Below are 14,834 nucleotides of genomic sequence, written 5' to 3' on the forward strand. Positions count from 1 at the left end.
CCATGACCATCTGGAAGGTCAAAGGCAGCAGATATATGGGGAGACCATCACCTGCAAGTTCCTCTCCAAACCACACACCATGGAAATGTTCGCCATTACTTCACTGTCACTGGATCAAAGTCCTTGAACTCCTTTCCTAATGGCATTGTGGGTAAACCTACAGCACATGGATTGTAGTGGTGTAAGAAGGCAGCTACCTTCTCAAGAGATGGACAATAAATACTGGCTCAACCAGTGAAGGCGCAGATCTCCTGAATGAATATCTTTGAAAATCTGGTGGAAAATGTTAACTGACAGTAGACTAAGCAGGAACAAGCCTCCAAGTTCCAATTACCTATGAGACCCATCCACTTGCAAATCAAATCCTGTCCCTGGTTTACACTGAGGAAAGACACTAAACTAGGTGAAAGAATGAGGCATTTGTAACTGCTCAGGGTAAGCAGTATTTGAGCTAGTTTTAATCAAAAAATAAGCATAGACAGAGCAAAGGTTCTGAATGGTCTGGCAGTGTTAAAAGTAGATAAATCTCCAGTGACAGATGAAATCTATTCCAGGTTGCCTCAGCCTGAATGAGGCAATGGAGGAAATAACAGAGGCACACGCAAAAATTTTCAATTCCTCCCTGGCAACAGGAGAAGTGAAGGAGGACTGGAGGGCAGGCAATGTGATAGTGTTATTCAAGAAGGGAGCAAGGGATAAACCCAGAAACGACAGGCCGGTCAGTCTAACCTCAGTGGTGGGGCAATTGTTAGAAGCAATTCTGAAGGACAGAATTAATTTGGACTTGGAGAAATGGGGATTAATCAACAACAGTTGGCATGCTTTTGTTAAAAGGAGTTAATGTCTGACCAACTTCATTAAATTTTCTGAAGAGTTAACCAGGTGTGTCTATGAAGGCAATGCTCTCGGTTTATTTTATTTAGACTTCAGCAATGTTTTTGATGAGGTCAATCGTGTTAGCAAAGATACGAGCTCATGGGATCCATAGAATTTTGGTGAATTGGATCCATAATTGGTGGATTGGCGGGACGTAGTGGGTGATGTTTGAAGGGTATTTATCTGACTGGACATCCATGTCCATTGGAGTCCCACTGGGGTCACTGTTGGGCTTTTGCAGTTTGTGGTTGTGATTTTGACTTGAACGTGGGAGAGGGTTGATCGATACACTCATGGATGACAGGAAAATTTGTGCGATGGCAAATGTAAATCCAGATTGGGAAGGGATAGAGCTTGGAAGAAAGCCTATGGTTTATTAGCATTCATTAGCAGAGGGATTGAATTCAAGAGTTGTGAGGTGATGTTGCAGCTGTACAGGAAATTGTTAAGGCCACATTTGGAGTACTGTGTGCAGTTCTGGTTGCCTCACTTTAGGAAAGATGTGGAAGCTTTGGAGAGGGTGCAGAGGAGATTTACCAGGATGTTGCCTGGAATGGAGAATAGGTCGTACAAGGATAGGTTGAGAGTGCTAGGCCTTTTCTCATTGGACCGGCGAAGGATGAGGGGTGACTTGATAGAGGTTTATAAGATGATCAGGGGAAAAGATAGAGTAGACAGTCAGAGACTTTGTCCCCGGGTACAACAGAGTTACGGGCGGCACGGTGGCACGACGGGCGGCACGGTGGCACAGTGGTTAGCACTGCTGCCTCACAGCACCAGAGACCCGGGTTCAATTCCCGACTCAGGCGACTGACTGTGTGGAGTTTGCACATTCTCCCCGTGTCTGCGTGGGTTTCCTCCGGGTGCTCCGGTTTCCTCCCACAATCCAAAGATGTGCGGGTCAGGTGGATTGGCCATGCTAAATTGCCCATAGTGTTAGATAAGGGGTAAATGTAAGGGAATGGGTGGGTTGCGCTTCGGCGGGTCGGTGTGGACTTGTTGGGCCGAAGGGCCTGTTTCCACACTGTAAGTAATCTAATCTAAAATAAATTAAAGGTGGAGGGTGGAAGGTATACGGGTGATGTCAGGGGTAGGTTCTTTACCCAGAGAGTGGTGGGGGCATGGAATGCACTGTCTGTGGGAGTGGCAGAGTCAGAATCATTAGCGACCTTTAAGCGGCAATTGGATAGGTACATGGATAGGTGCTTAATCTAGGACAAATGTTCGGCACAACATCGTGAGCCGAAGGGCCTGTTCTGTGCTGTATTGTTCTATGTTCTATATTCTATGACAAACAAGGCAAGGGAATACATGATGAATGCAGACCCTGGGAAACACCAAGGATCAGAGGGAGGTTGGTGAGCATGTATGCCAGCCAAGAGACATGGTGTTTAAGGGCAGGGAGGTTATACTGGAACCGTATAAAATGTTGGAGAGGCCACAGCTAGAGGTTATGTACAGTTTTGGAATCCAAATTATAGGAGGGATGTGATAGCACTGGAGAGGCTGCGGATGTATCAGATTTTGCCTGAGCTGGAGAGTTTCAGTGGTGATGAGAGATTGGACAGATTGTTGTTTTTCTTAGAGCAATGGAGATTGGGAGAGGACATAACAGAGATGTGTAAAATTATGAGAGGCATAGATAGAGTACACAGGAACAAATCTTTTTCCCTTGGTGGAGGGATCGAAGACTAGAGGATATTAATTTAAGGGAAGGGGCTTCAGTGGAGATGGGAGGAAAAGCTTGTTCACCCAGAGAGTGGTGGGAATCTGGATCTCCGTGCCTGTCAGGGAGGCGGAAGCAGAGACCCTCAGAACATTTAAGAAATGTTTGGATGCGCACTGTGATGCTACAAGGCTATGGGCCACATGCTGAAATTTGGGATTCGAATAGTTAGGTGGTTGTCTCTGACCAGCACGGAATTGGAGGGCTGAAGGGCCTTTTTCTGTGCCATAGCTCTCTCTATGACTCCCTGACTCAGAACAGCCAGAGTGAAGTGGAGGCAAATGGGACAGGGATGTGAAAAGATGCTACTGGGCAGGCCACATTGTTATTGAACATTCAGATTGGTGGAGAACACTGTCAAAAGCCTGACTGATCTGCATTCTGAGGCTACTGCTCACCTGGGGCAGCTCATTGATCCCACATTGAACAACCATCTTGTGTGATGGAATATGGCTGCAAGTGGTTTTCAAGATTTCCTGTGCATACAGAATGAAAGCTCTCCTGTCATGGGCAGAAGCCTCCTCCCCGAGCTTTCTCTTAAATCCAGTAAGGCATTCATAGAAAAGTTGAAAGTAAGGGGAAGAATCATAGAATCCCTACGGAAGCAGGGCACTTGGCCCATCGAGTCCACACCGCCCCTCCAAACAGTATCCCACCCGGACCCGTCACCCTCCACCCCCACTCTATCCCTGTAACTCTGCATTTCCCATGGCCAATCCACCCAACCTAAACGTCCCTGGACACTATGGGCAATTACCAAGTCCAATTCATCTAACCTGCACATCTTTGTACTGTGAGAGGAAACCGGAGCACTTGGAGGAAACCCACACAGATCCGGGGAAAGTGTGCAACTTCCACACAGTCGCCTGAGGGTGAAATCAAACCTGGTCCCTGGAGCTGTGAGGCAGCAGTGCTAACCACTGAACCAACGTGCTGCCCAAGAGTAGGCCATTTGGCCCTTCACCATTAAACATGATCATGGCTGATCATCCAACTCAGTACCCGTTCCTGCTTTCTCCCCGGACCCTTTGATCTCCGTCTGATCTGAGAACTATATCTAACTCCTTCTTGAATTCACAAGAAAGCAAGTAGCAGAAGCAAAACAGTATTGATAGGGTTAGATGATGTAATGGCTGGGTGGGGAATGTCTCATATGGGACACAGGTACAAGTAGAGGTCAGTTTGGCTGAGTGACTGATTACTGCATTGGGCATAGCAATGTTGCCATTGTCTGGGCTACTGACTTATTAGAGATATACAACTGATGGCAGTGAACCCCAAGGAGCACCATTCCTCTGGCAAGGGGAGAAACTGGGAAGGAGAATCCTTCGTGGTAACCTCAGGAGGAGTGGAAATTGAACCCACGCTGTTGGCATCATGCTGCATTGCAAAAGTGGGCGGCACGGTGGCACAGTGGTTAGCACTGCTGCCTCACAGTGCCAGAGACCCAGGTTCAATTCCCGCCTCAGGCAACTGACCGTGTGGAGTTTGCACGTTCTCCCCGTGTCTGCGTGGGTTTCCTCCGGGTGCTCCGGTTTCCTCCCACAGTCCAAAGATGTGCAGGTTAGGTGAATAGGCCATGCTAAATTGCCCGTAGTGTTAGGTAAGGGGTATATGTAGTGGAATGGGGGTGGGTTGCGCTTCGGCGGGTCGGTGTGGACTTGTTGGGCAGAAGGGCCTGTTTCCACACTGTAAGTAATCTAAGCGACTGAACTAAGTGACCCCATTGTACATTGCCTACTGTATGTTCTCTTCAATAATGTAAATAGTCCATGTTAACCTGTCAGGGTGTCCCTCTGGAGTAGGAGGGACTTGAACCTGGGCCTGCTGCCTCAGAGGTAGGGACACCACCATTGCACCGCCAGATCCCCCACTCCAAGTTCTCATTGTCAACACAAAATGCTGTCATCCAAGATTTTCTTAAAGTGGATTAGAAACAGCACTTTGGGGCAGGTAGACTGACAGGGATGAAGCACGTGTTCATTCTGGCGATATCATTCTTGACTCAAAATTGTAGACTTTTATTATAACCGCCCTTCCAACCCTGCTGTAATTTTTCTAATGAGATATGGACTTCAAAATCCCAATGCCGTCAAAGGATGTCTGTTGCACTTTCCTCCCATTTGGGTTTGGAGGTAATACGTGCCCAGGTTATGCTTGAAGTGTCGCAGGCAAAGGATGAAAGGCCCAGAGGACTTTACTAATCCACCCAAAGTGGAACTGACAAGTTATTTCATTTAGATACAAATTGCCAGCAGAAGTCCACGTTTCCACGGAGACCAGGGCAGATGTGACTGGCTGATGCATTTGCTGACATCTCCAGTGAATTCACTGAACTGGGCCTCCAGTGATATTTTGTGAAGGTTTTTGTTTGAAATGAGTGGTTTTAGATCTTTCGCAGTGGTTCAGTTCCAACTGATTTAAATGCAGCATCGCTTCTTTAACTCATGAAGAGGGTCAGCACTTGGCTCCGTCTAAATCTCAGATGGGCCCAGTCGTAACTGGGAGTGCAGCACACTGAGACCTCACAACAGATTAATATTCCGCACCATTTAAAATCCGTCAAGCTGTTGAGATGGGTGTGCTAATGAACCTGCCATTGAGCACACTGATACAAGTGAGCCCTGTGAATGCATCGTACTGAATGGTTTGCCACCTCAAGGCAATCAAATTGGCCCCTCAAAGGACCTTACGTTGCCAGTTGAACAAGCGATTCCATTCGTCCTGCTCCCAGACCCTTTCTCTTCATCTGCCCATCTTTCCCTTTTCAAGGATATGTCCAATTCCCTTTTGAAAATATCTCCTGAGGCACCCTTTCAAGCCCCACATCATCACAATTCACTGTGCAAAATAAATACCTCATTTCTTACCTGGCTTTTTTGACTATTATCTTAAATCTGTCTCCTCTGTTTTCTGAGCCTTCTGTGTCCTTTCTCCTCGTTTGCCCCTTCAGAAACCCCTGTAACTTTGAACATTTCTAATAAATCTCTCCTTGACTCAATATAAATGACTTAGAAAACTCATGTTCATATTGCAATTTCAGCATGTTCCAAAACAGTTTACAGCTGGTAAGGCTAATCTGAAGCAAAGCTACTGCAATAAAGTGGCAACTACTGTCTCTACAGTATGTTCACAAAAGTGAACAAATAGTGTTCATTATGACATGCGTTGATAATCAGGACATTGGGCAGAATGTTTCTCCCCCAGGGTTGTTCCATAGGGTCTTTGATATCATCCCTGAAAGGATGTTGATCTCACCTGGGAGCCTGCGCCGCTGACAGTGCAGCACTCCCTCGATACTGGAGTGCCACCTTAGACATTGCCCTCTGCTGTCCAGAGGGAGACTTGGACCTCCAACCTTCTGACTCAGAAGTGACAGTACTACTGTGCATGTGGGACAATCAAACTTTCGATAGCAGTTGAGAATGAAGCAAAACCTTGCCAACTCTCACCACCCCCCCAACATAGAAGCAACAACACTAAATCTGGCGGTAACTAGCTATCCACCTCTCCTTTGGATAACTGCCTGAGGGAATTCTTGCATCTTGGATCGATTGACTGATTGTATTGTGGGGCTGTTGCATCTTCCACTTATTTTTAACTTTGGGATTTTTCATCAAATCGGGGCCCTGCTATTTACTGCTTTTGTTGACATAACACAGTTGGATCGCTTCAATAATAGTTGATGTCATCCCAAGAGCCCAAAGCCTGTGATTTGCAGATCTGAAAATGAGCAGATGAGCTTTAAAATGTCACCTCAATTTAATAATACTGGTTGCTAATATTAGCTGTCAAAGTGACAGCTTCATTTGCAGGTGTGTAAAGTGAGGAGATTATCGTCTGTCCACTTGGTTATGGAAGCATTCTCAGTCGCTGGCAGACAGAGGTAGAGAATGGCTTTCACTGTGAGGGACACTGAGCACTGACTGAGCTGGGAACAAGTTCATCTTCCAACAGGCTGAAGTTAAAACCCGATTTCTGAGATTATTTTCTCAGGTCTGACGGAGGTATTGTTTTCCTGCAGAAAAGCATTTCCAAGGTCTGGGCAGAAAATGCAGCTTTCAATAAAATCCAGGCCTCTTATTCCAGAGGGAGAAATGGTGGTATTTTGCAACATCACGCTTGGTCTGTAAGATTACCTTAGAGATTTTAGCAAGGTCATGGGAATGCTGAATTCCAACAACTAGAGGGGATAACAGTGAGGAATTGTTTCACTCCCATCGTTGAGGCAGCTTTCTGTATCTCCCGATCTGTTATCCATTCTTGTATCCCATGGGGAATACTTTGGATGTGTTATTTCTGTAGGTTTGCTCTCATGAGAGGTTTTTGTTTAAAAATTGCTTTGTTTTGTTTCAATACATTTGTCACTGCCTATAGTGGGTCACACCTTGACACCATATTGTTCTACATCATATTGCCTTGTTACATTTTACTGTGCATACTTGAATACATCATCCTCATGTGAGAATAATACCTGGTTATGAGAATCCTTAGGCAGGGAGACAGAGAACATTGAAAACCTGGCTGGTCTCAAGTATTCCTCAGAGTCATAGGGTCACAGAGAAGTACAGCATGGAAACAGACTCTTCGGTCCAACCTATCCACGCAGACCAGATATCCCAACCTAATCTAGTCCCACTTGCCAGCACCCAGTGCCTATCCCTCTAAACCCTTCCTATTCATATACCCATTCAAATGCCTTTTAAATGTTGCAATTGTACCAGCCTCCACAACAAGGACCAGCATGTTAAATTTTATTTGTCTTCAATATTTATTTGTCCTGAGCCTCATTCCTGGCCTGCAGTCAACCCGAAATTCTCAAAGGTGTGGCCTGTCAGTATTCTGTAATTTTCAGTCTGATACCTCCACCTCACCTTTCCAAAACACCATCGATAACAGACCCAGAATCCTCAACTGCTCTTCATATGACAAGCCCTTCATCCCTGGGATCATTCTTGTGAACGCTTTCTGGACCTCCTCCAATGCCAGCTCATCCTTCCTTAGATTCGGGACCCAAAACTGCTCACACTATGCCACATGCGGTCTGATAAGAGCCTCGCATAGCCTCAGCAGTACATCTCTGCTCTTATATTCCAGACTTCTTGAAATGAATCCTAACTGTCAACTCAATCTGCATGTTAATCTTAAGAGAATTCTGAAGAAGGACTCCCAAGTCCTTTTGTGCATCAGGTTTCCAAAGCCTTTCCCCAGTTAGAAAATAGTCAATGCCTCTATTCTTCCTATCAAAGTGAATCACCTCACATTTTCCTACATTGTATTCTATCTGCCACTTCTTTGCCCACTCTCCTAGTCTGTCCAAGTCCTTCTATAGCCTCCCTGCCTCCTCAACACAAGTCATCCCTCCACCTATCTTTGTCTCATCTGTAAACGTATCAATGTTATCTTCGGTTCATTTCTCCAGATCATTAATGTATAATGTAAAAGTTGCAGTTCCAACACAGACCCTTGCAGAACTCCAGTAGTCACCAGCTGTCATCCTGAAAAAGACCCCTTTACCCCCACTCTCTGCTTTCTGTCAGTCAGCCAATCTTCTATCTATGCCAGTTCCTTGATCCTAACACCATGAGCTTCGATCTTACGTTGCAGCCTCCTGTGCGGCACCTTGTCAAAGGCCTTTTGGAAATACAAATAGATCACCTCCACTGGCTCTCCTTTGTCTAACTTGCTCATTGTTTCTTCAAAGAATTTTGACAGATTTGTCGGGTATGACTCCCCTGGATAAACTCGTGCTGTCTCAGCCCTACTTTACCATCCACTTTCTCAAGTACTCTGCAATCTCATCCTTAATAACGGACTATAAAATCTTACTAACATCCAAAGTTAGGATAACTGACCTGTAGTTTCCTGTCTTCTACCTCCTTCCCTTTGTAAACAGAGGAGAGGTTAGATTAGCCATTTTCCAGTCCTCTGGAACACTTCCTGACTCCAGAGATTACCACCAATAATCTCCTCTGTTACCTCCTTCAGAATCCTGGAGGTGTTGTCAAGGCTGTCAAAGGTCTGCTCTCCACTTCCTAGATCTACCATTCCCCATGTAAACGCATGGCTTCTTCCCCATCTAGCAGCCCGACAGCTTAATTTCCCAAATTCTTCCTCAAGTGGGCCCACACAGGCACAAGCATCCCCCTCTCCCATCATTAACACTGTTCACTCTGAAAAGGGCAGACTCAGCTGCTGCATTGTCAGCCAGGGGACAGGTGAGGTGCCATCATACTGTGAGTTGGATGGTCCAGAAAATCCTGCCAGGAATTTCCATTCCCTGACGCTGGTCACCAAGACTGATCCTGCGTTGGTTACAACAACCCAACAGCTCACTTGCAGCAAAAAAAACCCCAAAGGACCATGGATACCGGAAATCAGAAACAGAGACAAAAGTTGCTGGAAGAATTCAGCAGCATCTGTGGAGAGGAAGCCAAGTTAACGTTTTGGGTGCAGTGACCCTTCTTCAGAATGTAGCTGGCATGCAAACCCTGACGAATTTCCAAATCCACGGGCAGTAGAGTCATAGAGATGTACAGCATGGAAACAGACCCTTCGGTCCAACTCGTCCATGCTGACCAGATATCCCAACTCAGTCTAGTCTCACCTGCCAGCACCTGGCCCATATCTCTCCAAACCCTTCCTATTCACATACCCATCCAGCTGCCTTTTAAATGTTGCAATTGTACCAGCCTCCACCACTTCCTCTGGCAGCTCATTCCATACACGTACCACCCTCTGTGTGAAAAAGTTGCTCTTTCAATCTCTTTTATATCTGTCCCCTCTCACCCTAAAACTGTGTCCTCTAGTTCTGGACTCCTCCACCCCAGGGAAGAGACTTTGTCTATTTACCCTATCCATGCCCCTCAAGATTTTATAAACCTCTATAAAGTCACCCCTCAGCCTCCAACATACAAGGGAAAACAGCCCTAGCCTATTCAGCCTCTCCCTATAGCTCAAATCCTCCAACCCTGGCAACATTTTTAAAACTTTTCTGAACCCTTTCAAGTTTCACAACAACCTTCCAATAGAAAGGAGACTAGAATTGCACACAATATTCCAATAGTGGTCTAACATGATCTCCCAACTCCTGTACTCAATGCTCTGACCAATAAAGGAAAGCATACCAAATGCCACCTTTACTATCCTATCTACCTGTGACTCTACTTTCAAGGAGTTATGAACCTGCACTCCAAGGTCTCTTTGTTTAGCAACACTCCTTAGGACCTTACCATTAACTGTATCAGTCCTGCTCTGATTTGCTTTTCCAAAATGCAGCACCTCACATTTATCTAAGTTGAACTCCATCTGCCCATTGGCTTATCTGGTCCAGATCCTGTTGTAATCTGAGGTAACCTCCTCCGCTGTCCACTACACCTCCAATTTTGGTGTCATCTGCAAACTTACTAACGATACCATCAGATCAGCCATGATCTGATTGAATGGTGGAGCAGACTTGATGGGCTGAATGGCCTACTTCAGCTTGTTCACCTTATGGTCTCATTGTTTGCTTTCAAACTAAAGAGTCTGTTTCCTGTCCTTCCTTCACTTTTTACCAGAAATGTGATCATTTGCAGGCACAATTGACAAGTGGCAATGTAGACTGCCTGTGAACATTGGAGATAGACAGACTAATTGGAACACTTGGTGTGAGAAAGCTCTCTGTAAATCAATCTGATTCTTCTCCAGTCCCTGATATTTGTTCAGCCGAGAGTTACAGGTGTAACAAAAAAGATTTAGTGTAACACACAATAAATCCAGTCGTTCCATAACCATGGCACACATTCAACATAAGAAAAATGTCTGTTGCTTCCACCTACACTGAGTGTTTATCCCTATTTTTGACACATGACCATAGTAAAGCTTTGTTCAATTGGTAGCCGTCTCGCCCCTGGGTGGGAAGGTTGTGGGTGCACATACCACTCAAGCAATGCATGCAAATTCTCTGCAGCTCGGTATTGAGCAACTTCCCATGATCACAACATTATTAGTGGGAGCTTGCTGTGCACAAGTTGTCTTCCACATTTCCAACATTGCAACTGCGACCAAATCAGGGAATGCCATGTGTGAGTGAAAGGTGTTTTGTAAGGGTAAGTTCTTCCTAAATGGAAGCCCTTTCATGAGCTTCTTTTTTTTATAATTGAGATATAATTGGCATTAATCCAATTCTTCATTTACAGCAATTACAACTCAACAGGCCTATACTTGTTTGAAAACCATAGAGCCTTAGTAATCACCTAATTTAGCCCAAGGATAAATTTCTGCAGAATGGCTTTGGCATGAAAGTAGTTTTCGTTTTTTTTTAAAGCAGTAAATCCAATTGATTTATTAATGTAACTTCATGCTTTCCCCTCCTTCCTGCTAGTTTGGATACCCACACATCATTTATATCAGGTTGCTGAGGTTAGAGGTTAAATCTGGTCAGTTTACTACAGTAGTCCAAATCCAGCTTCATCGATTGTCTCCTGAGTATGGAATTTACATTTCTCTAACAACGGGAAAAGCCATGTGTCTGACTGCAGGGTTGAAAGGCATATTGAGATGTACAGGTCTATTACTTGAACGTGCCAGCACATTAAGATAGTCAGTAGGTAAGGGTTGCTGATGCTACTCCATTCTGGTGACTGAAAGGAGAAGACAGCCAGTTGTGGAAACACTCCCCCTGTGTCCGAACCTGGCACTGCAACATTATTGTTCACTTGGATGTGGCTGCCCAGTCGATCCTTGTAACTGAGACACAGATCTGGAGCCCCCACCACTGGCCAGTCAAATCAACATCACATTTACATGCAGAAATAAATTGCAATGAAATGTTTCTGTATGTTATGTGCTATCTTTTATATTTAATTAGATGTGAATGCTACTGGAAAAGTCATTCTGAACTGGCCTTGAGAAAGTGGTGCCTTTTTGAACCACTGCAACCCATATACCGTAGGTAGACCTACAGTGCCCACAAGGAGGGAGTTCCAGGACATTGACCCAATGAGGATGAAGAAATGGTCCAAATCAGGGTTGCAAGTGGCTTGGAGGACAACTTGCAGGTCGTGATATTCCCAGGCATTTACTGCCCTTGTCCTTCTAGCTGGTGGAAGTCATGAGTTTGGAAGAGGGGCTTTGCAGTGCTCCTAGGAAATGGTACACAGTACTGCCAATGTTTTGAGTGGGAGTGGAGTGAAATCTTAAGAAAGGGTCCTGTTCAGTTGGGCTGCTTTGACCTGGATGGTGCCAAGCTTCTTGTTGGAGCTGCACCCATCCGGGCAAGTGGAGAGTACTCCATCGCACTCTTGACCTGTGCCTTATAGATGGTGATCAGGCCTTGTGGAATCAGGAGGTGAGGTACTCACTGCAGAATCCTAAGCCTCTCATCTTCTCTTGTAGCCACAATATTTATATGGCTGGTCCAATTAAATGTATTTCCTCCTTTTTTTTCAGACCCTCTGTTCTATTCTCTTACACATACCTTCTCTTGCTTTCCTTTTTTCTCTCCCCCACTCCCTTCCCGAGTCTCTCTTGTCTCAAGGTACTATTTCTATGTTGCTATATAGATCTCCATTAAACCCGATACTCGCACACTCATTCTACCCTCTCTCCAACAATGCCCCCCAGCATTTCCTACCCTACCAAATCTCCGATGTAATCATCTCATAAGCTGCAGAGCAGATGTTGAATCCAGTTATGTATCCTTCAGCTGAAATATCATGTCAATTTTAGAAGAAAGGCCTTCATTCATTTCATCAACCCAAATCCAGTGCCCTTTCTGCAGGATCCTTGTTAACACTTAGGTTGACTGCAATCAAATGTGCTTTGTGCTTTCGTGTTTGGGATTGTCTTTTGCTTTTCATGAAGAGAGTCTGACTGAATCTCAGTCAGAGTGCTTTCACCTCATATAGCCCATTACTGTTCTAGCTAAGCTTATAGTTGTAAAGATGTTAGGTTCTGATTGCTGATTTTCTGACCTTGGCTCTCTGTGTGTGTTCTGTTTAAACCTCCAGTCCATCCGCGAAGTCACAGGATACATCCTTGCAGCCCTGAACCAGTTTGAGTATCTGCCTTTGGAAAATCTAAGAATCATTCGTGGGACAAAGTTGTACGAAGAACGATATGCACTCACGATCCTGCTTAACTACAAGAAAGATGGGGCCTTTGGATTGAGGCAACTGGGCCTGCAGAACATGACAGGTAAGACCCATTGATTTTCAGACTGTGAACAATGAGCTTCTTTTAGCTTGACACTAACTGCATAGGTTCAGGTCACATGCAGAATAAACCCGACCAGCTTTGCATTACTGTAATGAAATAAGTCTGAGCAGGACTGGATTACTAAGGTAAGAAAGTGAAGCTAACCTGTGATTATATAAAAAAAACTGGCAAAGGTTCAGCCAGTGTTATGTCAACTTTTGAGAATGCACATCAGGGAAGTTGGAGAGGGTACTTACTGGCAAGCTACCAGGAATGTGGGACTTCAGTTTCATGAAGGAACCAGTCAATCCTGATTGTCGCAGAGACGTTTGATGAGAGATTTGATGTGCTCAAAACAATGAAGCATTTCTGGCAGAACAAACATGGGCAAGTTGTTTTCTGCTGGCAGAGCCATGGTGACTGAAGGCTCTTGTCTTCAGCAGGATGGACTCCAGCCAAAGATGTCTATCTTACTGTTCCTCAAGGTGGCAGATCAAGCAGAGATTTTCCTAATAATCGAAGAAACACTGTTTGAATGCATGACAGGAGCAGATCCAGTTGTCCCTTTTGTAAAGGGAATTGGAGAGATCTTTGCAAAAGAGTAGAAGAAATTGCAAGGCTGGGCTGAAAGAGCATGGGATTGGGACAAGTTGGATAGTCCTTTCGAAGAGCTGACACAGATCTGATGGGCCGTAAGACCTCTTTATGTGGAAAATCGTGCTATGAAAGGAAGCATATAATGGTGGGAAAGCAGATCAGGCTGATTGATATATCTGAGTAGAAAGTGAGGGCTGCAGATGCTGGAGATCAGAGCTGAAAATGTGTTGCTGGAAAAGCGCAGCAGGTCAGGCAGCATCCGAGGAACAGGAGAATCGACGTTTCGGGCATACGCCCTTCATCAGGTGATTGATATATCTCAAAGGGAATGATTCTCTAAAATCATGAGAATGTTGCATCATTGCAGTTCAGTTTTATGATTGGATCAGATTCCCTACAGTGTGAAAACAGGCCCTTCGGCCCAACATGTCCACACCGACCCTCCGAACAGCAACCCACTCAGACCCATTCTCCTACACCTAACACTATTAGCAATTTAGCATAGTCAATTCACCTAACCTGCACATCTTTGTGATTGTGGGAGGAAACCTGAGCACCCGGAGGAAATCCGCACAGGCACGGGGAGAATGCACAAACTCCACACAGACAGTTGCCTGAGGCGGGAATTGAACCCGGGTCTCTGGCGCTGTGAGGCAGCAGTGCTAACCACTGAGCCACCATGTCGCCCAGTTTTGTGACAAGGAGCCTGTCTGAAGTATTGACACATAATGGTTGGTTGTGAGGCTGTGGCTGGAGCAGAGAGCTTTGCAAATTAACTAAACACACTTTGTTGTTCTTGTGAGGAATTCTCCAATTCATCATTAGAAGAGAACCATACATCTAAATTTGCTAATGACACAAAGACTGGTGGCATAGAATCAATGGAGGTGGGATTGTAAAGTGTTGAAGAGGTATTGATAGATTAAGAATAGGCAAAACTGTGGGAGATGGATTTCATGGGTGTGAATCCATTGATTTTGAACTACAAAAGTGTAGCTCTGAGTAATTATTTTTGAGATGGTTAAAAGCTAGGAACAGTTGCAGTTGAAAGAGACTCACTCGGAGCCCAGGTACATAGATCATTAAAATGTTGCAGTCACTTGCAAAACAAAATTAAAATGTCAAGTGGAAAGTTACCTTTTTGAACTAAAGGGCGAGAATATAAAAGTGAGGAAATTTTACTGCATCAAACTGCTGGTTAGACCGAGATCTGCAGTACACTGAACAATAATGTGATCTGCACCTTAGAAAGGCTTTGGAAAGTGTGCAATCCAGATTCACCAGGACTTTTGAGAGTTACCTTGAGAGTAGAGTCACAGAGCCATAGAGATGTACAGCACAGAAACAGACCCTTCGGTCCAACCCGTCCATGCCAACCAGATATCCCAACCCAATCTAGTCCCACCTGCCAGCACCCGGCCCATATCCCTCCAAACCCTTGCTATTCATATACCCA

General features: G+C 45.0%; 1 protein-coding gene across 1 annotated transcript in view; it reads left to right on the forward strand.

Annotated features, from left to right (window-relative positions):
- The window catches only part of LOC132817270 (receptor tyrosine-protein kinase erbB-4-like), a 956,628-nt gene that overhangs the window by 460,454 nt on the left and 481,340 nt on the right, over positions 1-14,834 (forward strand). Inside the window, exon 3 of the mRNA XM_060827652.1 lies at positions 12,595-12,781. Coding sequence (XP_060683635.1) covers positions 12,595-12,781 — 187 coding nt within the window. The remainder of the gene's footprint in view (positions 1-12,594; positions 12,782-14,834) is intronic.

This window comes from Hemiscyllium ocellatum, chromosome 7 (genome assembly GCF_020745735.1).
Source record: "Hemiscyllium ocellatum isolate sHemOce1 chromosome 7, sHemOce1.pat.X.cur, whole genome shotgun sequence".
Taxonomy (NCBI): Eukaryota; Metazoa; Chordata; class Chondrichthyes; order Orectolobiformes; family Hemiscylliidae; genus Hemiscyllium; species Hemiscyllium ocellatum.